This window comes from Lepisma saccharinum, chromosome 21 (assembly GCF_977018435.1).
Source record: "Lepisma saccharinum chromosome 21, izLepSacc3.1, whole genome shotgun sequence".
Lineage (NCBI taxonomy): Eukaryota > Metazoa > Arthropoda > Insecta > Zygentoma > Lepismatidae > Lepisma > Lepisma saccharinum.
The window spans coordinates 27,562,012-27,586,980 of record NC_139249.1 but is presented as its reverse complement, the minus strand read 5'-3'; the positions used below and the strand labels follow the sequence as shown (position 1 = coordinate 27,586,980).

Here is a 24,969-nt window from a genome sequence, read left to right as displayed (position 1 = left end):
AGCTAAAAAACTGTTTTACAGGGCGAAACCCACTGAATTGTCAAGATGAGGACAAATTGAAGTGAGGATCGGACCCCTGTGTCCCCCTCCGATTTCCATGATACTTGGTAGGTGTGTGTATAAACGGGCCCAAATGAAGAAATACGTGTTTTTTTTGTTTCGGCTAAAAAACTATTTTAGGGGGCAACCCCCCTCAAATGTCAATATGAGGACAAATTTAAGTGGGCATTTGATTTGTGTGTCCCCCTCCGATTTCCATGAAACTTGGCAGGTGTATAGTGGGGCCCAAAGGAAGAAATACATGTTGTTTTTTTTTTTGTTTCAGCTAAAAAACGGTTTTACAGGGCGAAACCCACTGAATTGTCAAGATGAGGACAAATTGAAGTGGGGATCTGACCCCTGTGTCCCCCTCAGATTTCCATGAAATTTGGCAGAAGAAATACGTGTTTTTTTGTTTCGGAAAAAAAATTGTTCTAGAGGGCAACCTCCTCTCAAATGTCAAGATGAGGACAAATTGAAGTGGGGATCTGACCCCTGAGTTCCCCTCCGATTTCCATGAAACGTGGCAGGTGTATAGAGGGGCCCGAAGGAAGAATTACGTGTTTTTTTGTTTGAGCTAAAAACTGTTTCAGGGGGCAAAATCCCCTCAAATGTCAAGATGAGGACAAATTGAAGTAAGGATCTGACCCCTGTGTTCCCCTCCGATTTTCATGAAACTTCGCAGGTGTATAGAGGGGCCCAAAGGAAGAAATACGTGTTTTTTTGTTTCGGCTAAAATACTGTTTTAGGGGGCAAAACCCGCCTCAAATGTCAAGATTAGGACAAATTGCCGTGGGAATCATCTGACCCCTGTGTCCCCCTCCGATTCCCATGAAATTTGACAGGTGTATAGAGAGGCCGTATGCCCCCTGTTTCTTCCTATGCCATATTTACGTGGTTTCGGTTTCGGGGACTTCAATTTCTCCTCATCTTGACATTTGAGGGGGGGGCTCTATACACCTGCCAAGTTTCATGGAAATCGGAGGGGGAGACTTAGACCTCCCTAGTAAGTAAGTGTATTAATTAATTACAAACCGCGCACGCGAGCACACACACTATATATATATATATGTGTGTGTATGTATATTATATATATATGTATATTAGCAGGTAACAATATGTTATAAGCACATTCTTACTTTCCAAAGAAGCGCATGTGGGATGGCAAAACGGATCCGGATCCGAAAATTCCGGATCCGGATCCAAAAGTACCGGATCCGGATCCGAAAGTACCTGATCCGGATCTGAAAGTACCGGATCCGAAAGTTTTGGATCCGGATCCGAAAATTCTGGATCCGGATCCGAAAGTTCTGAATCCGGATCCGAAAGTTCTGGATCCGGATCCGGATCCGAATCTGAAAATTCCGGATCCGCGGATCCGGATCCGAAAGTTCTGGATCCGGATCCTGATCTGAAAATTCCGGATCCGAAAAATTTTAGGATCCGGATCCTAAGGATCCGGAACCAACCGGATCCGGATTTCGGATCCGCAAGGATCCGGATCTGGCCACCCCTACTCCAGATAAGAGAATTACTAAATAAACCATTCATCCTCATTGTCATGATTAGCGAAAGTTACAGAAAAAGCTACGTACAAGAGGAAAAAATACATTAATTTGGAATAACTAAAGAAAATTGTAATTTCTGCAGAAAAGTCTCTCTCTCTCTCTCTCTCTCTCTCTCTCTCTCTCTCTCTCTCTCTCTCTCTCTCTCTCTCTCTCTCTCTCTCTCTCTCTCTCTCTCTCTCTCTCTCTCTCACACACACAAACACACACACACACAAAACTCGTACGTACAGTATCATAAAATATATTGAGGAAACTGACGTGTAAACTTGAGCGTTCTAAAAATATTGAAATTTTAAAATTGACATAAATAATTGCAATTCCAGAAAGTGTACGTCTATCGTTCTTGTAAAAATAATTTCTTGCTGCTGAGAATGTTACATACTGTATATCAAAATTGATGTGTGTGTGTGTGTTTTTGTTCCCGTATAACTCTCGAACGCCTGGAGCGACTTCAACCAAACTTGGTACACATATTACTTACAATCTGGAAAGAAATACTGTGCGGGTAAGACACCCCTGGCGCCCCTAGGGGTGGGGGTGGGAAGGTGTGACGTGTAAAAATAATAAAAAACGACGGATATTAGTGTGGAATCCATACTGGTCGGGGTTGCTAAGATAGTGATACTCCCAATGCCGTTCAACTCCCAAGACACCCCTGGCACCCCTAGGGTTGGGGGTGGGAAGGAGGTGACATGTAAAAAAACGACCTATATTAGTGTGGAATCCATAGTTTTCGGGGCCGCTGAGATGAATAGTGACACTCCCAATGCCGTTCAACTCAAAGTTCATTATATTCCTGTGTAATAGTAGATTCGGATAACTAAATACCCGGGCAACGCCGGGCAATCATCTAGTATTATAGTAAATTAGGCTGGATTAAAACGAAAGAAAGACGCAGATATAAGTTACTTCACACAGGAAGTCCTTTGTATCTCAACGACAGATTGCTTCCGTTAGGAAACCCAGAGTTATCATACACAAGATCCCAAAGTTCTAATCTTCTAACAATTAAAACTCACAAAACTGAATTTTTTAGTAACTCTTTTACTGTATCAGTGGTTAGGGACTGAAATGCACTTTCACATGAAATGAGAAAATCAAATTCAATAGGTATCTTCAAAAGAAGATTAAGTTCCTTGTTCGATTTTTTTTGTTTTTGTCAAGTAATTAACACATGTTTAATAAATATTTGTAGTGGCCTGTTATGTATATAAACCTATGTATGAGTGTGTGTACATGTATGTGTGTGTGTTTTATGTATTTCTTTGAATTACATATTTTTACCGCTGTTGGTTTGACGTGAAAGGTGTGTGTGATCGTTATTTTGAATGTTTATATATGGATCAATTTATGAATATGTTCTATAATATGAACTTTTTGTATGTGGTTGAGTGTAAGAAAAGGCATGAGCCTTAATCTCCGCCACAAATAAATAAAGTACAGGAATTTTGTAGCTAGCTACAGTAGCGCGGTACTTCCAACCACTGGGTAAGTGCAATATACTTTCCTCTGAACAGAGTGGGTAGCATTATGCGCTACGAGGTCAGAGGTCCTGGGTTAAAATCACGAATGTTTGTATTCGTCTATCCTACCATTCATTCTTATAGTTGCGATTTACCTATAGAGACAGAAAGGCTACGTAAAGTCACAATAACTACTGGTGTTCACACAAAACCGTGTAACTTGAAAAAAATATCTTATACTATACCTTCAGCAGCAATTGAACATTCACACGAAATACATGGGTGCAACTAGTAAACACATTTTCTATTCCCGTATTGTTTTGGTATCAATATTGAATTCATAACAAAACACCTCAATGTGGAAAGGTTGCCGGATCTTTCTTGAAGCTTTTCTAAAGCATTCAGTCGTTTACAGAATTCATGACTACGCTGCATTTTTACATTTTTTTAAAGTTGTACGTGTGGGCAGTGTGCTATTTTCTAACATGTATAGCTAAATAAACCACGCTAGTTTCACGTGCAAGAAAATTGTTACATTTTGCTGAAGCTGGATAATTCGGAGAGGTGGAATGAGTAAGAGCGGTGTGCCTGTGTTGTTATCCCAAGGTCATCCGTGCAGTGTTGCCGAATCTAACCCATGGGAAACAATACAGTGACTGGGCATTTAAATGTCCACATTGTTGTTACACGCTTCTTGCTCTGTTGCCGAATCTTTAGCTTCTGTCATAATCCATCCATGATGATGTAGGGAATATTTCTAGATACGCTGGTCTCGCATGATTTAATAACGTAATTGTATAATTTTACTGTCATGTTGATGTGTCGAATATTGAGACAACAGCCTTGCTCATCCTCTCATCGATGGTTAGGTACTTGAGGACGATCTGGAGGGTAAAGGTGGCTGGCTCAGTGTGGTGCTGATTACACCATCTCAGCTATGATAATGTTCGAAAAGATAAGTCTTCATGGTTCGGTACATTTTTATTGCGAAGTAAATGTACATTTTCGCAAGTGAGTAGAAAATTATGTAAATGTTACGGCCACTGGTTCCCACTTGGAAGTAAAATGCACAGACAGGTTGTATTCTTGGCCATTTGAACGTTTTGTGGCGTGTTTGTTGATCCCTGAAACTCGGAAAATCCTGTGTTGGCTTTACTTTTTATGAGATGGAAATCAGATTTCCGCCGAATCCAGTGGACTGTATCTTCGCGTTCACGAAGGATCATTTGCTTTGGGATATTGTCGGTTGTTTCGTCAGACATTTAAACGAGCACGTATCTAGAAATATATTTCGGGGATGTCCGAACGAAGTGTCTCAGAAATAATATGTTTACATGAATACGTTCATATAATTTATAGGTTTGTACATAAGTAAATTAACATTGTATTATTCTTACATGAATAGGTAAAAAGAATGGTATAAAAATGGATATAACAGCAGGTAATCATTATGTAGCTTACATATAGTTAAAATCGCCAAGATTTGCCCTGGCAAGAAACTTGTCAAAAAGATAAAGAATTGAATATTTATTAAATAACAAAAACGAGGCAAAATAAGAAACGCGTTCAAATTGATTTAGGTTGTGAAAATGTATCTGTTTGGAAGAAAATCGACGTAAAATACAAATAGAAAATGTTATCACACTTGGCAGATCTAACATGTTAACAGCTTGGCGGCAGTGGAGTGGGCCCTAGTGGTGAGTATTGTAAACAAACTCGTTGGAAGCGGCCCCGGCGCCCACCCAGCGTCGAATAACATGGGTACCTGGGGGGTAAAGGCGGTCAGGGGCGTGATGCTGATCACATCACCCCTACTCACGACCGGATCAAGAAAGTGTTGGGGGCGTTACCCCCACACCCCCTATACGCCATCATGGCGTTGTGCTATGCACAGGGGAGCACTTTACTTTTTTTACTTTACTTTTACTCGTTGAATGTGTCAGGAACAGCTGAACTCGTACATCATGAGCCATCCTCCGTGGCGGAGTGGTTAAGCGCGACGCGCCAGAATTTCCGGGTTCTAATCCCGGCCGGGGCATGGGAAGTTCTTTATGAGTGTTCGTTCCTTAATTAAAAAAGTGGCAGAAATGCCAAGTAAAATAAACTAGTTTACGAGTGTTTAATATTATTTGGAGAGGGCCGAGTACTCAGCAAGAAATCCTGATTGGTTCACCTTATCAATTCGTACAAACGAATATTTTCGATAATAGATGGAAGTTACGTCATTCGTGCGCAGGTTTATAGGTGGACGGACAAATATACGCGATATATTACTCCGGAAGGGGCCGTTTCTATAAGGATGCGTAACTGGAATTTTCAAGGCCACCGTGTGCTTGCACCGTAGTTTGCCGTAAATGATGGGCTTGAGCTGACCCATCAGACAGGACAAGGTGATTTCGGTGCAAAAGGCAATTCACCTTTTGTCACGCACTGGTGCACGTCGTGTTGAGCTTAGCAGAGCTCGCTGGAGTTGTGGATCGATTCTCTTGATTGGCGCAGAAAGTTATGATAAAACCCGAAGAATTAAAGAACAATACAATTTACCAGTGTTAGCACTAACCTAAAATATATAAAGAAATTAATGCCTCTGGGGCATTCCAGTGTTGTGTGACATTTTACACACAAAAGTGTAGGTTCTAGACATGAGATTGGATTAAAATATTCATAACGAACTGATTTCATAGAATTATGAAGTACTTTATGGCTTCTGCTAACAAATTTTAAAAAGAAAAACTTGAGTATGATGACATAGGCTGACTGCATGAAAAGCATTAACAAGTGCATTATGTGTGTGACGCTTTAAACATGAAGCAAATTTTGACTTCAATTGTCTGGGAAGCATATAGGCTGCAGATGCTAGTAACTTTTTGGTAAAATGTGCAAATTATATGCATTTACAAACATCCAAACCATAATGCAATTAAAAACAATAAAACATTCCATATTCCATTTTCTTATTTACGTGGAGTAAGACCACTTTTCTTGTTTGCTCCCTCTGCATAACAATTTTCGGAATTTAGCTGACGATAGCTGCGAGGGGGTGTTCATTTACTATGTTATTTCAAGCTGACTCAGTCGGTAACGCGTCTGACTACCATGCTCAAGGTCCCGGGTTCGATCCCCGGCCGGTTCAAATCCGGGAACTTTTCTAACGTTGGAAGCGGCCCCGGCGCCCACCCAGCGTCGAATAACATGGGTACCTGGGGGAAACCCTGGGGCGTTACCCCCACACCCCCTATACGCCTTCATGGCGTGGTGCTATGCACAGGGGAACACTTTACCTTTTTTACCTTTATTTCAAGCTTCTTTTAAGAACCTCGTCGTTAATTTCACCAACAGTTGAAAGAGTAGTACCCTTGTCATGTCCTTCGTCTGTCTGCTATCTATATACATCAAAAACAATAGATCCACCAAGCTTTCCGAGACCTTGGAAAATATGCGAACTACAGGCTTTCCCGTAACTTGAACTAGCGACACTGTTCCCGCGCGAGGGTTTTAGATGGGTTGGTGAATATATACCAGAGGCATGCCAAAAAATGGGAGGGGCGGTTCAGACCCCTCTTATCAACTTCTTTGTCACAATATTTAAATCGCTCTGCTTTCAGATCCTTGCTTACATACGTAGGAAGTAAAAGTGTTATGTAAACATTTTGAATGCATTGTTTTGCAATGATAACCCCACTTGAGTGAAGAGTATTGATCGAAAGGTCCACCAGCTCCTGAACAAAGTCAATGAAAAGTAATTTCATTTTGACCTGTAAGAAATGGTATAAGTGTCATCACAGATTTCAAGTTTTTCCCATAGCCTATGTGAATCTCGAATTGGTCTGTTTTCATTCCAATTCCACATTTTACATATTTCCTTAACATCATAGCAGGGTGGCTACTCACCGGGAATTCTGCGTGAATTATTTGCTCCGGAAATTATGCGTGAATTCAGCTTGAATTTTTCTCCGTAGACGTGAAAAATTGCAAATTTTATTAATCCAAATGCTATTGAATTTATACATATGAATAAATGCCCTGAGGCGAGATTTTCACAGTTGAGTTTTTATTTTTATCGAGGAATTACTGTCCTTTGTGGAGCAATCTGACAGACGGAAGATTATTGCAAGATAAGACTTCTTGAAGATGTTTAGTAGGCTCGGAAGTTGAGGAAAAATCCTTCTTTTTCCGAGTGTCCTAAGAGGAGGTCCAACATAATATATGTTCATTTTGGGTCATTGTAGGCCAGAAAAAGGTGGGTTCTATTTGTCCTTTTTTGCCTTTTTCAGTGTTTTGTGGCTTATTTGTTCTTTTTTAGGTCTTAACGGCCTTTTTTTACAACATCACCTTCTTTGGACTACGTTTTTACTGCCCATTCTCAATTGGAATCATCATCAGTATATCACCTCTTAAACATCCTTTCTATAGTAAAGAAATAAAAAAATGAAATAAATATATTTGAACCATCCCTGAAACGAGAGAAAAACATTTTTGGACGACTGAAATAGGATCCGAAGTCCTATTTCTGTAACCCTAGTGTGGTTAGTCCAAAAATGATTCTTCAAATATGATTTATCAAATTATGTTCATCTAAAAAAATATATAAGTGTCTGAAAGAAGATGCATTTCATTCATTTTGGTGTTCCATACCACCAGAATATTGAATTTTTTAAATTCATTAAATATGTAATTAAAACTGAAGTTATTAATTAATTTGGATCACATTTATACGTCCTTTTTTTCGTTTTTAGGTCCTTTTTTTTAGGTCTCTTTTTTATAGGTCGTTTTTTTGGCAATTGATAGGTCTTCAACTTCCGAGCCCTAATGATTTGGTAGATTTATATTTGAAATTCTTACACAATTAACAATTTTTTGCAGGTTAGAATATATACCTTAACATTTGTGTGACTTGTGTTTATAGATGTGGGCCTTCCCATGGCATAGTCATCACCTTGTAATGAAGGGGTCCCGGGTTCAATACCCGGTGGAGGCACATAGTGGTTAAAGCTGAAATAATTTTATCAGTTCCAATTAACTGTGCTCAACACACACATATGTAATCTGTAGGAATTGTATCTTTCCTGGCGACCTGATTCGAACAAGTGTTCTTGGGTTACCAGTCAGGTTAAATCTGCATTAGCTTCCAACGTTTCGAGCACATACATTGCTGTTATTATCAATTCGCAGATGATGAGAGCAATGTATGTGCTTGAAACGTTAGAAGCTAATGCTGATTTAACCTGGCTGGTAACCCAGAACACTTGTTAGAATATATAAGCTGGCTAAGGCACTATACGTAGGTCGGTATGACTTGAGATAACCGGACCCCTCTCCGATTTTCTTCATATTTGGCATACTCACTAATTGAGGCCTCCTAATCATGAATCTGAAGTTAAAATTTGTCGGTCACGTCTAGAAATTGCGAACCATTGGCACGTGGTTAGGTTAGTTTGGTTAGGTTAGGCAAACATAGTTAAAATTTGGTGTCATGGTAGTATCAGGAATATATATATTTGGTTGTGAATGAAAAAAATTCACGAAAATCGACAGTTTCCATTCCGAAAACTAACGCCTTATTTTCAATTATTTTGCAATTTCTAGACGTTTCTGACAAATTTTAACTTCAGATTCGTGATTAGGAGGCCTCAATTAGTGAGTGCCAAATATGAAGAAAATCGGAGAGGGGTCCTGTCATATCAACTCGTTGCCGTAGGTCTATCTCTTACAGTAGGAGTTAGACAAAATCTGGTTGCAGATTTGTAATGTACACTCGCATGATCTGATAAATTATAAATTGTGTGAATTTCAAAGATCCGTTGTCACACATTCTTTTATTTATATAAAGTTTGAGTGCTATGCAATCCCAACTTTTTACAAGTTTTAGATAAAATATCTTTCAAAATGCCGAAATGAGTTATAACAATTTTTTAATGAAATTTTTTTTTTCTTTTACAGCAAATTTCAGAAGATGCACATGAAGAGAGAGGAGAATTCTGTTTAGAATCAGCAGCAAAGGAACCAAAATGGATATGATCGGTGTAAAGTGATAAAGATCTGGGGAGAAAGAAGCAGATATGGGCGGTAGGATGGTAGGAGAATAGTAGAATAGACCTTCTCCGATTAGCTGTGCTAAGAGCAGTGTAGAGTGCCCCTATGGGATTGGTGCCATGTGGCTACGAAGTGAACAGCGTGGTGCAGTAGTTCGGAAGGGAAACATTTCACTAAAAGGATCTCAACGTTTGTGCTATGCAAGAACAGTTCGTGGTATCGGAAAGAACTGCAAGTTGAATGGTGTGTCACCTGTACGCATAAGCAGAGCTCGGAAAATTAATAGGTTCAGGAGAAGGAGTGGGAAACTCCTTAAAGAGGTAAGTCTTTGAAAAAAGATATGTGCCAGTGTGTTGGCAACATAATTTTCCATTTTTGCCATAGTTGTCAGGTATCTATAGTAAAAATAAGGTAGAGAAGCATGATAATTCCCTTTACCTATACTGACCACAGCCAGTAGAATTATATGAAGGGCTCATGATTAAAGCATGGTGGCATTTTGGTCGTTACTTAGTTTATTCAGAAAAAAGTTTATTAGAAGCTATACTGTAGATAAATTGTCTTCGTGGGTTTTTTTTCCTTTTCAATTTCATAAGCATTCAATGTGTCCAGTGAAAATTGCATTACATGGCAATTACAATCTAAAATTAAAGGATGGTTCTTTTTACTTTGTAACGCAGTAATGTCCAAAATGTCACCATGCTTTACTTCTAAGCCTTTCATAGAATGGGTGTCCCACTAGCTTTCGAACCCGAAAAAAATGTTATAATTTGCGAACAAACATACATAGGAAAATGAAATTCACAATTCACAATACACATACCTTGTTTCATGCTGAACACGAGGCAGGGTTGAACATAAACGCACGCGTCAAAACAAAGACGTTAGGTGGCGCCAGGGGAAGTGGTGCGTGTGGGTTAGTGTGATGCGCGAGTACCTGCATCGCGAGGATGGATCGGTACACCTTACCAAAATCAGTGTTCATTGTAAAGAAATATTGGATGTCGGGATCGTATCAGACCGTTCAACGTGAATTTGGACGCCGTAAAGGACCATTGAAGTTGGAAGTTTGGTGTGCAATTTCCCGACAGCATATCATTGGACCCATCTTCTTTGAAGATACAGTAAACACACACGTTTACTTACACATCTTCAGTACATTTGTGAATCAGCTGGATGATGAATAACTGCGTTGTGGATATTTCCAACAAGACAGAGCGACATGCCATACTTCCAACGTGTCCATGGCAGAAATTGAGTCCTTTTTTGGTGACAGAATTATCTCCAAAGGATTGTGGCCTCCAAGATCCCCACATTTGACACCTCCGGATTTCTTTTTATGGCATTTTCTGAAAGGTTGTGTCTACAGAAACAAACCACGATCACTGCAAGAGTTGCGAAACAACATCGAGAATGCGATTCACGAGATCACACCAGAGACTTCACAATATGGAATGCCGTGTATAAACATGTCTGGATGTCCAGGGAAGACACTTGCAGCACTTGCTGTAACGATCGTGTATTCAGCATGAAACAAGGTACGTGTATTGTGAATTTCATTTTCCTATGTATGTTTGTTCGGAAATTATAACTTTTTTTTTCGGGTTCGAAACCTAGTGGGACACCCTGTATTAACCCTCGTTTACCCGTGTCATATGAGAAACTTACGTACGTTATGCGTATTAATTTTGCATCAGTGCGTTTTTTATATAGGTGCGGTTATATAGTAATTATACTAATTACAAAAATCTCTTAGCAACCAATTATGCACTGTCACTGGCATTAGTGTCTCGAACATGCATCCAAAGGGGGTGAATTTTACCCCTAGGCATGTTACCTTTGCTATGAACAAAAGTAACACGGAATACCATAGGGAACTATGTAATTTATTTTCAGTTTTTTTAATATAAATGTTCACAGTTAAAAAAATAAAAAAACAAGAGGTGGAGGTCCTGACACCCCCCACCCTTGGGTAAGGTAGTCTTTGCAAGGAAATGCAAGTATACAAGAACCTCATTCAAGAGAATTCAAATGCAGATTTTAGATTAGTTGATATTGCAGCACATTATTCTATTTATATGTACCCTTTTGTGATTTTGAAGTCCAAAGTGTATTGAATGAAAAAGTGATTTCACAAGATAAAGCAATTAGTCATATTATTAAATACTTTCGGAGCATGAGCAAGAGGTTTACAGGGAAAAACCTGGAAATCTCGGGGGAATTTGAAAAAATTAAAATTCTCAGGGAAAATCATCTAAATGAGCAATGAGTCCCAGTGAAGTACACCTGAAGGGCTAGAATATGCTCCTGCCTGTTGATTTTCTTCACACAAGCTGCTTTGAAGATATGGGCTTTAGATGTATGTCTATTTTCCATTACAGCTTAATTGATATTTTGTCAATTTGTAAACTTGTGTTTCTCAAAAGTGTGAAAATATATATGTATGGGGTGTGTTTGAAATGTTATTTTGTGCACTGTAAAACAGTTGGAAAAGGTATTTAACTCGCACAGGTCTCTGTGACCGTAATCCTTAATTATATGTGCACGGTGATGCAATTTTATTCTTAATTTAGTTTGGTTTCAGAAAGTGAACTGATACGAATATTTCCCAGTACTGTCATACTGCTGATATAAATTTTACTGATTCTGATAACATAATATCTACTGAACCAATACAAAATTGCAAATGATTTTTGCAGAACAATCATTCACCACCTCAATTAATGTATGTAACCAAGTGATTCAATGTATTTTACCTTTAATAATGAACTGCATATTTAGACATTTACTGTACAAAACCATTACATACAAATTTTATGTTTTTATTCACAAAAGTAATAAAAAATGGCTAAAATTATCAGTAATAATACTGATACACAGATATGCCCATGACAATAGAGTAACAATTAGTCTGCTTCTGCTGATTCCCCAGTCATGCAGGCATCAAGCAAGGACTTGTAGAAAGGGGGCGGGGGGATTCCGGGGGGTCCATGCAGATGGTGACATTCTTGTCGACATGCCAGGTAGGGTAGCATGGAACAAGCTTTGTGCTATAAGGCCCATCACTGGTGCTTGGTGTTCCTTGTCCCATTCCTCCCGCCAAGAAGAAATCACTCTGCTTCGAATTGGACACAGCTGTCTCACAGATCGTTGCGAGGGCTGGACCCTCCGCTGTGCCATACCTGTAACGTTTTTAAGTGCTAGACACATTCTTCTCGAATGTGCTGAATTTAATTTCCTCAGGCAGAGTTTTAACCTTCCCAACGATTTGTTATCTGTCCATGTTGGAAGATGACGACTGTTTTACCCAGTGGTTTATCTTCTTGAGAAGATACTCTTTCTGAGCAAGTTTTTTAGACTATGCGTACTGTTTTTAATTTTGTGTTTGTCTTGTGGAAGTCTCTTTACAACTTGCATCTTTAACTTTTCTCAAGGGGCACTTTACACCCATTTTTTAATTTTAAGGTTAGGGTAGTTAAAGGGATTTTCTCCATATACTTATAGCAGGGCAAAAAGGCCACACGTGCCATGCCGAAGCACCCCAAAATTTTAAATCAATTGATCAGTCAATCAGCTAGTCCATCTCATCTCTAATAATAATAAAGTGGTGATGTTATGGCTATGAGGGGAAATGGAGGCTATTGTAAAAAAAAAGAATACAGCAATATTGATTACTCTGGAAAACTCAGGGAAAATGCATTTCAAGTTCCCATGGGAACCCTGGGTTAGCAATAGGTGCTTTGTTGAGATGTTATTGGCTCGCTTGTTGTTTGGAACCTTGGGAATTAGGATTACATCCCACGCTCCAAATGCATAAGTGTCAGAGATGTTACTGAAATAATCTAGCTCTATCGTGAACAGATTCTATCTTGGGATATCGAATAAGTCAGTTCTGGGTATAGACTGAAAATTTCAGTGATCATGACATAAGCAACTGTCAATCACCAAGTTTTTTTTACCCAAAAAAACACTAATTTTTTTTAACATTTTTTATGCAGGTTTCAAGTAATTGAAACCAAGGTTCTCAGTGAGCTGGAAAGATCAGGGAATTTTGTAAAAACATTCAAAATCCTGGAAAAGCAGGGAAATTAAGTTTTTTCTTACCAAAATTTGAAACCGGAAACAAAATTAATTTTCCCTTCCTGGTTTCTTGTTGGGAAATATTTTGCATAAATGTGCTCTTTTCTTTTATTTTTTCATCACTTATTCTCATAAACTTGATGTGTTCAACATGCAAAGTTGAAGACATGCCACTTACTTGATTAGTATTAAGGATGGACCAAATTGAAATTTTTGCCAATATCAATAATTTACCAATACTGATAAACCAATCTGATATAAAATTTCAAATGTTCCTTGAAGAACATGATTGGTTAATTGATGTTCGTAACCAGGTGATTGCAGTGGATTTTACCCCCTGAAAAGGACACTGTATAGTTAAATCTTTACTTCACAATATCAGGACAAGCAAATCATATGTTCATATTCATAGGAATAACAAGAGATACATAGGATCAGGGATAGACAAAACTAAAAATAATTCAGGTGCCAGCCAATTTTTTTTCAGGAGCAGTTTTTTTTTTTAATATATGGGCTAAGAAAGCTATGAAATGTGATCTTGAAACATTTATTAATTAATGACAGATTGGATTAAAAGTAATTAATTCTTGCACCAAAGGGGCCTTCTGAAAGAAGGCTCAACTGGTAACAGCGTGAATAACTATGCATTACATTCTAATATATGGCCGTCTCTATCATGTTGCTGCAGATTTTAAAATTTGGCTAGGAACAGTGCAAAAATTTAGAATCGCATGTTTATTATTTTCATTTCACGATACATGTGTGACAGGAAACACACACATTAAAAAACACATAATGTACTCATTATTAAAAAAAAGCGATTGAAGTTGCCAAGTGAAAATTTTCAGGCACCATGTATTTTTTCTACTTCTGCATACGATAATTAAAAACTTCTGTAATTTTATGATGTACCTCGATCATCAGATGTTAATTAGAGTACAGTTAATCTGTACCATCCTAGTTAGTATGTTAAAATATTAAAGACAAGTAAGTATAATTAGTGTGTTAAGCATTACATTTCAGAGAGCAGGTGAGTCTTAGTAAATTACTATTTATGGTGATACAGAAGCCATAGAACCATGCTGCATAACGTCGAAAAACACTAAAGTTACCAACTTGGAAGACAGTAGTTGAAAGAATTCCATTTGTTTGCATGTTTTCTGAGGCTTCAGTTTTCTTGGTGGTATGTATGTGAGTGTGTCTTACATGATGATGTTTGCTGCTTTCAGAAGAGTGATGACAATGTGTTGCATGCCCCAAATGGAGTTGCTAAAAAAGGTGAGAAATTGTCACACTGTCGGAAATCACAGGAACCGCATCTAGAGGAAGAGGCTTTCATTACGTCAACACCCCTGAGAACAAAAACTAACAATATGGTGAAGGAATGTCCTATGAAGGTAGGTTTCATCCATGGGAATGGTGAAATATACCTTAATCATACTTTTTTCATGTTTGTGGACAATCCCCTTTCAAAGGAAATATTTTTAACCTTCTGAAGCCAGTGCTTGAAGTGGAAATTGTTAGGTGGGGGAGTGTTTGATTGAACTTGGGGTTGGCTGGTATGCTTAGCATGGGAAGAGTAGACAGCCGGGGGATGCTATGTGTAATTTCTCCCCTCCCCCTGCCTCAAGCAGTCCAAAACCTTAAAAATTATAGTACCGGTAGAAATTTGCTTTTGCTAGTTGCAAAAATGAGTGTCATTTTAATTTTAGTTACTTACATTAATCCATTAGGATCACAGTTCTTGTGATTATAACTCTGTCTCTTACCAAGATGCAACATCCCTTTGTGGGCCAAGGCCTAAAAGAGGGCATTTCATTGGATGACACCTGATCAGGGCATGAAGTCCAATTCTAATTGCTCTCACCCAGGGTAAACAACATTTGCTTTATATAACTAGGAACTGTTCACACAGGGCAAGAATGGTAATTAACACTATGGAAATTTTTCAAGTTTCGCTTTATCTTTTTAATGTAGTATTGATTTACGACAGGCAATTCCATTTACATGTTTTTGGCCAAGCAAATTGTGTTTAAGTATCATTATACTTCGTTTATGGAGTATTCCATATGAAAGTGCCCCATATTTAAAATTAAAAGCAATGCTGTAACTTTCTTGTGAGTGAACAATCTGGACTTGTCATTTCGATAACCATTCAAGTATTATACAGAATTAAATTAGAAGGTAGACTGTATTTTACATATTGTTTATTTTATCTTTTTGATTTATTCTTGTTTTCTGTTGTGTCCCATCCGTGATGCCGAAAAACATTTAATTTGTCCTTTAACTGTTAAATTTCCCCCTCAACTCCACTAGAATATTTAAGGTCAATAAGGTCAACTTGCTCTATTTGTCTTAAATAATATATTTTTCACCATTTGACAATTTACAGAAATTTAATTAAATTTCTTAAGGAAGACGACAGTGTTTCGTCTGTCCCACCCGTGACACAAAATTATTCACTAATAGCTATAAATCTGGGAAACTATTTTAAGGGTAGTTATGTTTAATCATAAGAGTTAAGTTTCATATTTCATTGCACAGAAACTGTAAGAAAAATGTTGCTTAACTATGAATAGAATAGCTACTTTAATATGAAAAATGTAGTCTGCATGTCCCACTCATGACAATGGAATGTCCCTTATATTTGTTGTCTTTCCACCTCTATCTCGAGGTTCAGACAATTACATGAAATTCATGAGAGAACAACAAAAAATTAGGGCTGAACCAATACCACTATTTACCGATATTTTAAACGATGCCGACACTTGTTTAATTCCTGTAAAATAACCAAGGCTAGATACTGAGTCACAAAACTCATCACATTAGTATTAATTATATCAAATACTCCTAAATTATTATCATATAACATTATATCTTTCTACCCCAAGAGGATGCAAAAGAACAAGTACCGTGCGTTCATTTCGATCTTCAGCCGAGAGATCGGGAGAAGCGTGGCGGTTGGCGCTGACGGAGATGCTGACATTTGCGACCTGTAATGCCTGCTAATTTTTATGGACATATGCAGACATTTATATAAATATTGCAAAACGAGCACTAATTTGTGTTATAACACGCAAAAGTTCTTATGTAATTCATCCAAGTTCTGTCCTTATATACACAAATAAATACGCTTTAGAAACTATGTTAAGAGCCACAGATAATAAAACATTTTAATCATATTTTTTACCAGTAATGTCCTGCTTAAGTTTATATCCTTGAAAGAGTTTGTGGCGATGGAGATCGTTTGGAGGTTTCGAATGTGCAACACTGTATCAAGATTACGCTGTAGACGAAACCGTTAAAAGTCAATGGTGTTCGTGAGCTTCCTTGCAATCCGAAATCTCGGAGCTCGAGTTTTTTGTTCCTTCGCGACTAGATGAAGACAGAGCTGTGAATATAGTGGAGAGCAGATGTAAACCAAGAGCGTGTTAATTTCGTATTGTGCGCAAGAGTGATATTCTTGGTTACTTGCCGTTACTTGTTTGTGTTATTGCAATGTGTGTGTGTGTTGTGTCAGTGAGACGATTGGAATGCCAGCCGCAAGGTTCACGTTAGAACAAAGATTTTTTATGTATGACACTTACTTGAAAACAGACTCGTGTCGAGACGTGTGTATGCAATTTGTACAGAAATTCCCAGGCGTTTCACCTCCACATAGAGATACGGTTAGACATCTTGTCCTTAAATTACGAGAAACTGGACCGTTAAATTTTAAAACACCTAAGCAAAAACGACAGATTCTAACCTAAACAAACTCGATGAAATTGGTGCAGCGTTAGAACGTTCTCCAAAGAAACTTCTACGCCGTGTTTCACAGGAGATGGGCATGTCAAAATCATCAGCACATACAGCCACTAAGCTACTAAAATTAAAACCGTACTCTTATAACACAGGTTAGTGCTCGTTTTGCAATATTTATATAAATGTCTGCATATGTCCATAAAAATTAGCGGGCATTACAGGCTGCAAATGTCGGCATCTTCATCAGTGCCGCCCGCCATGCTTCTCCCGATCTCTCGGCTGAAGATCGAAATGGACGCACGGTAGTAGTAGTAGTTTTTGAAATGTTGTAAGCCTTGTTCAAGTATTGCAGATACACCGAAAAAATCTGTGTATAATTATGTGTATCCCTGCCAGAAAAAGTTATAGTGTGTAAAATAAAATGTATGTAGTGCATATAAGGTACAGCTTGCACAAGGAATACAAATGTAAACATCATTCTCATAGTTTGGATTGTGTCCTGCTGTCCATTATTCTGTCATTTGCAACAAAAAATGTCACTGCAGTGTCGGCATCTGGCAGCAGTCCACAGAAGGGTAAGAGCACAAGAAAATCCACAACCCTCCCTCCCACAGCAGCATTCATCCCTTTCCCAGGAAATCAGGAATGAGCCTAGCATTATAATAATGCTGGTTTTGAAATGTCATGTTCTTAACTCAACAGTTTGCGAGCAAGAATTGGCAATGAATGGTTTCTATCATTTCCACGTAGCGTTGAACACCATTCAGTTATATGCCGTCGATATCACGTTTGGGCGCAGTACTTTCGCTTTAGCCCTGCCCTTGATCTTGTCATCTGCTTCCCAGGAGTGTGCATCATTTTCAGAAATGTACATGGAATTCCTTGTGCGGACCCCAACTTGCCAAAGGAAGGGTGAACGAACTTTTGAAAAGGACAAATCTTGACAAGTGAGTTGTTTCTGTTGGCTCCTCTAGCCACTCAACATCTTTGGTATCATCGCCGGCCCCCGTGGCAGAGTGGTTAGCACATTGCGTTACAATGCCAGGGGTCCCGGGTTTGAATCCCGGCCTGGGCATGGATGATTGTGAGTGTACATTTATCAATTTCATCATATCATCACTCATTCCCATCTTCGAAAATTAGCCAAAAGTGGCACAAAAAGTGAAGCCAATCAATCAACCTTTGGTATCGGTGAAAAAAATTGAACCAATACTGATATCCCTGGTATCGGCCGATACTGATACATCGGTATCGGCTCAGTCCCACAAAGAATGCTTCATTCGGTATTCCAACATGGGATTCTTGCCTTTTCCGATACCAATGTCGACATTGTGAAAGGAAAGTGTGAGATAACAGTTTGACAAATCCTGTTGAAACTATTTCACATGTTGAGATATGTGACAACTCAGGAATAAAATATTATTTTTAAAAAAATTCAGAATATTCTAGTTTGTGCTATGCAGACACAAAAGAGCAGGGGTATGGGTTTTTTATTGCAATGGTTTTAGCATTAAATCAAATGAAGGTTGGATTATACCTTAGTCTTCAAATTGAACCAAAATGTTGGTCAAGTTTTGAACCTTGGTACTTCTGATAACTAGTGTGTTATAATATATACAATTCAATTTTTGATAGCGAACTTAAAACAAACTTTGCAATTTTTTTTATATGCAGTGTTGCAACAGATTTTGACTTTCCAGGATTGGAAACATTAATTACACCTAACTTCTGTAACATTTGCGGAAATTTTCCTGAATGAGAACTAATAGATGTACCAGATTCATTACTCTTTACATTTCGGTGTATTTTTGTGTTCAAAAGCTCAATTTTCATTATATTGTGCAAAAACTGTTCCTTCATACATATGAAGCAAGTGTTCACACATTAATCTTCCTTAACCTTTTGTTAAGAAAATGCACAGCATACAGTTGAGTTCAAACTCATGGTGGTTGATGATATAGCTTCAACCTTTTTCCAGTTTACATGCTTTCATTTGGAAGAAAATGTGATCGCTCCATTCCAACATGAAAGCAGGACATGAGCCTGAGAACAGTTGAATAAGAGTGCTTTTAATGTAAAACTGTTAGCTAGGATATTGCAAATTGTGCACATGTACTAAATGCTATAAATAACGTATAATCCTTACTTACAACACTTCCTTACAGGTGACAAACGCTGCAGGTCCAGAGTGTGAGGAAACTAAGGAGAATTGGCAGGGAGTTGTTTCCGATGGCAATGTTTCCTTATTCAGTCCTGTGTACCAGCAGCAGCCCTTCGAAGGTAGCCCTCCACCGGACGACCTCGGACTCAGCACGGAGGTTGCCACCGAGGTAGCAGCTGTCACGTCACCTGATCTCACTTGTTTGTTGGAGGAGGGTGAGAGATGTGACCCAAGTAAGTTGTGCTGTGATAGTTCGTTATTTACTCCAATGGGATGGGTCAGACTAATCCACAATCTTTTGAGGTATCTGCCACATCACAGATTTTTAAGTGTCCTCAGATTGTTCTCTGAAAATCTGGTAACTTCTTATGTGAGCAGGAAAGTTAAGAAAAGTAACTCTTATCATCTTGTACTGCTATTGATAGAATTTGTTGCTGCCTCTGTTGCAGAGCATGTTGAGTGTTCAACTCATGGTTTGCACAGCTTGACTGGCAAACATAAGAAAAAATATTACACTGTATAATAATATCATAAAATTTTCCAGTTATATATCCCCAGCTTTATAATAAGCACACTAAGTTTAGGGATAAAGTCACATTCCGAGTGTATAAATTGTTATCGGAAATGTCCAACATCATAGTAATCACAGTATCAAAGTTCTCACCATTTTGACATAAGGGATCTGAAATAATATTCATTTACTGATACAATATCAACAAGTAGTTGACTTACGAGTAACCAAATAAATTACTTCATTTATAAATTAGCAAATGTTAGAAATATCCTTGTCAATAAGAACTGGTAACACAAAGGTTCCAGGTTTGAGACCTTGCTTGGGCATGAGTGTTCCTTGTTGTTGTCCCTTGTAACTTTCATTAATCATCATTCATCCTTATTGTTGTGAATAGCTTACGGCTGCAATGGAACTTCGGCTTGTGCAAGCAATGACTAGCTGATATTACGAGGTTTATTTTTTAATTACGGGCTGTTTTGCGCTCATGTTGGCAACACTACATGCTTGGCATTTTGCGCATGTGCGTTAGTTATCGACGTGCCTTGCACATAAACAGACGCCATTTGCACATTGTGAAATGCTTGGTGTGGTTGTGGTGGACAATGGAAGTGGAAGTGGTGCAGGTGATTGAAATTCCCGCCAAGTGTGAGATACGATCAGTGATCAGGTTTTTGACTGCGAAAAATGTGAAAGCGGCAGACATTTATTGCCAATTACGTGAGGTCTATGGTGCGAATGTCATTGTTGAAGGCAAGGTGCGTAAGAGGGTACATCTGTTTAAGGCCGGTCGGACGAATGTTCATGACGAACCACGATCAGGATGCCCCTCAATCATAACGGACTCATTGGTGCATGATGTTGAGAGCGCAATACGAGCCAACCGCTGTTTGACAGTGTTAACGCTGTCCGATTCACTTCCACAAGCTTCACATTCTGTACTGTACATGATTTTAGTGGAGAATTTGAAGTTCAGTAAGCTGTGTGCTCGGTGGGTGCCCAAAATGCTCACAGAGGAACACAAGAGTAAGTGTTAAGCATGTTGCTGCATGACAACGCAGTCGCTCATTTACTCATTTGGCTGGGAGCGGATGGACCACCCTCCATACAGTCCGGATCTCGCCCCTAGCGATTATCACCTATTCCTCAACTTGAAGACTTTCCTTGCTGGGAAGCGATTCAAGAGTGCCGATGAAGCCAAACCGACCATGACTGATTGGCTGTCGGGCCTGGCGGCAGATTTCATTGACGAGGGTCTACAAAAGCTCATCTACTGCTGCGACAAGTGTCTCAACAACTATAGGAACTATGTTAAGAAGTAGCTGAATGTACATATGAACAGTCACAGAGGTAATTAAATTTCTTCATTTGCATGCTTTAGTTTTATTTCAAAATGTCCCCTAATTAAAAAATAAACCTCGTATAAATTCTGAAAAGCTGTTTAGAATTCTATCATCATTCAAGTGAATGCTTGTGTGATTTGCTTTCGTCAACATGAGTGTCCATTTTCTTATGTACAAACTGCTGTAAGTATGTTTTGTGATCTGTTTTCAACGGTCTAAACTCTTTTAACCCTTAGTTCGCCGCCGTAACACATATGTTACAAAAAAAGTATGTCCCTTGTAGCCGCTGTAACACATATGTTAGATACAATTATTGAGGGTTTGCCACACTTATATTTGTATATTGAGGTTGAAACACTGACAGTTCGTTTGGGAACATGTTTTGCAATCGCGTTTCGAAAATTCCAAATCCCCCCCCCCTCCTTTCTCGGAATATGTCACGTGTTTGGGCTCACCCAAACACGTGTTCGCTCTTCAGTTGACAGACACAATAAATGCTTGGTATTTTCGATGCTGTTTTCCTCCAAGCTTCCAACACTGTGATTTAGTACTGATCAGGCACACATTCTTCTTTATGTTTAGACCTGGTGATCCAGCTGAAGTAGTGGCAGGGGGGACGGGGTAGGGCAAGGAGAGAGGGGATTGGATGAGGTTTGGCGGTGTTAGAAATGCTATGAAGGTTGACGATAGCCAGAGGCCAGAAGCATGAGTCTAAAGCGTGCGTCTATCCAGAAGTATAGACAAAACAAACTATTGCAAAGGCTCCCTTCCCTCTGTTAGGACTAACAAAGGCCTCACCATAAACACTTCGTATCATATAACAGCTCATCGATTTCCGTAATGCAAAATCGTTTCCTTCCGGACATATTTCCACAAAGAGCAGAGTCAAAAGGGAGAAATAGATTCACAGTAGCTACACAAGATGCAAGTGCGAACGAAAAAAAGCAAAAGTTCGGGTTTTCTCCCCAAAGTAGCTGGAGAAGAGGGGGCAAACTCCACATTTTTATGATTTTTTCATTGAAATTCGGGGGATGCAGCCCCACGCCCGTAAGCCCTCCGCGGTTGGGGCATCCAAATTTTACATGGTTGCATGCACTGATGTTCTGCCTGCAAAACAAAAGTTATCCGAAGTAGATTGGTCCCATAGTGTCAGTTATAACAATTTTATGAATAATATGCAAATTCGCTAAAATTAGCTAGAGTTTTACGTTTTGCCTTATTATTCAAATTGTATTGTACCCACGAACATGAATCAAGTTTCATTCTGTTGCGGAAGGTCCATTCTTTGAAAAAAGCAAAAGTTCCAGTTTTCTCCCCAAAGTAGCTGGAGAAGAGGGGGCAAACTCCACATTTTTATGTTTTTTTTTCCATTGAAATTCGGGGCATGCAGCCCCCCCCCCCCCCCCCCCCCACTGTTGGGGCATCCAAATTTTACATGGTTGCATGCACCAATGTATTGCCTGCAAAACAAAAGTTATCCGAAGTAGATTGGTCCCATAGTGCCAGAGTTATTACGATTTTTCTCCATTATGTATACGAATTTAAATTTCCCGCTCAAAGCCTCGGCGACACTGGGCTTACTTTTGTCAGACCGCGTGGTGTACTAAGGGTTAATAAATAAATATAAATAATAAATGTCTGTACCAATTTTGTAACACCTTTGTATCACAGATGTCTATGCAAAAGCGAAAGAAAACCAGATGAAGATTCGTTTCAGTGCTGTAAGGAAATTCTTAACAGATGTAATTTTTTAAAAAATTAATGTTATAGTAGCTTCTCAATCGCATTAGTGTCAGAGATGTGATGTAAAGTAAGGATGATACAAATGGCCTGTGTTGTACCTTGCAGTGGATGGATCTCAAAGAGAGGACTCTTCTCTGCTCACGGTCCACTGTGGGTATCCGGATGTGTCCGAAGCCACTGCTCTCTCGTGCAACTCAGCCGTTCCCGGGGGAGGCCAGCCAATGACAGGAGGGGCTTCATACTATGACCAGCAACCGGAGGAGGCAGATGCAGCGGGCGAAGAGGACTGGGAACCCTTCGATCCCTACTACTTCATAAAGACACTGCCACCACTCTCTGCTGACATGAGGGCCAGGTGCCCTGCTCTACCACTCAAGACGAGGAGCAGCCCTGAATTCTCATTGGTTCTTGACTTGGTAAGTTTCAGTACTTAGGGAATCAGGATCATTCTCATTTCTGAATTTTGTGTCGCAGTGTATTTGGATACTTACATATGTGGCTTGTTAGCACATGAAAGACTAGCTGCGATTATGCAGTGGGATGTGGTAGTGTGTCCTACTATTATATGGACAAGCACAGACTTGGTACTTACAAATGTTCTGAAGAGATGGCAGGGCAAATTTAAATATGAAAATTGTAACTGAACTGAAGAAAGGGAGAAACGTTTTCACTGTGTACAGTATGCGACATCTGTTATAAAAATATTACACCATTTAAATCATTCAGATTAAGTTCATGCTTGTAGCTTTGCAGAGCAAGCTAAAGTTTTTTACTTAAACTTACATAACACTTACTCTCCTTTACATGTCAAAAAAAGGGAAATTTATTTTTTTAGATCACAATAAAATGTTGGATTTTTGGAGGCACTAACAATGCTATTTAACATCCTAAAGGAGTTGTGATAACCTGGAAGGGACAAAGCAAAATTTGCAGCTTTAAAATTTACAAGTTTACGGACCTGAGAAACAAAGTAGAGTATTTTTTATAATTTTGCAAGTATAACTAATATATAAAAATGGACCTGAATGCTATTTTTATGGGATGAAAACTTTGTGATGGCCATTTGAGAGATTCAGCTTCAGTAGGCAATTTTTGAATTGTCACGATTTGAAGAATCAGGCTCATTTTCTAACTTCTGACAAATTAGATTTCTTTATATGGATGGCATGGACTATTACTTAGATTTTTGCATAGTCAAGATGCAGTGCTGTACATGTAAAAACATAATTGGGATATAAGGGGTGACCTGGCAAGGCACCCAAATGACAACCTCACTTCCACATAGTACAGTAACTGCTTTCTGCAGGCCAATGAGGCTCTGGTGAAGTCTCCGTGGGGCTGTGTGTGTATTGTTCTGTCTTTTGTCCTTCCATGTGCTGAGTGCCCATTTACAGCCTCAGCTTTTAACCCAGTTAAGGTAAATTTAGTTATCAGATGTGTGTTTATTTTAGTTATGGTCCCTTCGAAATTTCATGCCTCTGACTGGGTCACCATAGAAGTCAAGCCTCTCCATTTTCTTCTGGACTTCCACCATTCCTCTCTTTTCACGGTGTTCTAATCTTGTCCTCTTTGCCTAACGCACACCATTATATGTTCTTTCCACAGACATCAAGGTCTCCCATTCGGCCTTATTCCCACTCCTTGTGCATGTAAACTCTTACTGGCAGTCTTTCTGCACCCATCCTCTTCATGTGTGTGATCTATTCTGTCCTGAAGCTACTCCACACCCATTGTCTGTCAGATCTCCTCATTCCTTATTCTATGCCTTCTAGTCATCCCCAACATGATCCTTAAGAATTTCATTTCCACTGCCTGCATCTTACTTTTGTCTCTCTCATTGTCTGCTCCATACATAATTATTGGTACATAGTATGTTTTTTATATTATCTTGTTGCATTTCATAGGTACATCCCTGTTCCATATTAATTTTTTAACGCTTTGATATAGTCCACCTCCCATTTGTCCTCTTCTGTTTACCTCCTCATCTATTCTTCCACTTCTCTCAATTATGCTTCCTAGATATTTGAAACCCTCCACTACCCTCAACTCTTGCGTGTCCACCTTTATTCTTGGTATATTTCTGATTGTTTCAACAGTGGGGAAAGAGCACTTCCCTGTTTTAGTCCATTATACTAAACCACTCCATTCTTCCCACTAGTGTCTTCACACTATCTCTTCCTCGAATCCTCTCTCTCTCTCTTAGAGCCTTCCAAATCTTTGTTCTGACCATGCTTTAATATGCCTTTTCTATATCTAGGAATCAAATCATTTCCATATTTGTAAT

At 38.9% G+C, this 24,969-nt stretch overlaps 1 protein-coding gene across 4 annotated transcripts in view; it reads left to right on the top strand.

Moving 5' to 3' along the window:
- Positions 1 to 24,969, top strand: part of LOC146004363 (CTD small phosphatase-like protein 2) — an 89,710-nt gene that overhangs the window by 42,269 nt on the left and 22,472 nt on the right. For all 4 annotated transcript variants that reach the window (XR_014443921.1, XM_083143154.1, XM_083143155.1 and 1 more), the window contains exons 2-5: positions 9,011 to 9,423; positions 14,413 to 14,580; positions 19,093 to 19,321; positions 22,791 to 23,101. Coding sequence is in view for 3 of the 4 variants with exons in the window: in XM_083143154.1 (XP_082999280.1) it covers positions 9,223 to 9,423; positions 14,413 to 14,580; positions 19,093 to 19,321; positions 22,791 to 23,101 (909 nt within the window). In the remaining variant the exon portion in view is untranslated. The remainder of the gene's footprint in view (positions 1 to 9,010; positions 9,424 to 14,412; positions 14,581 to 19,092; positions 19,322 to 22,790; positions 23,102 to 24,969) is intronic.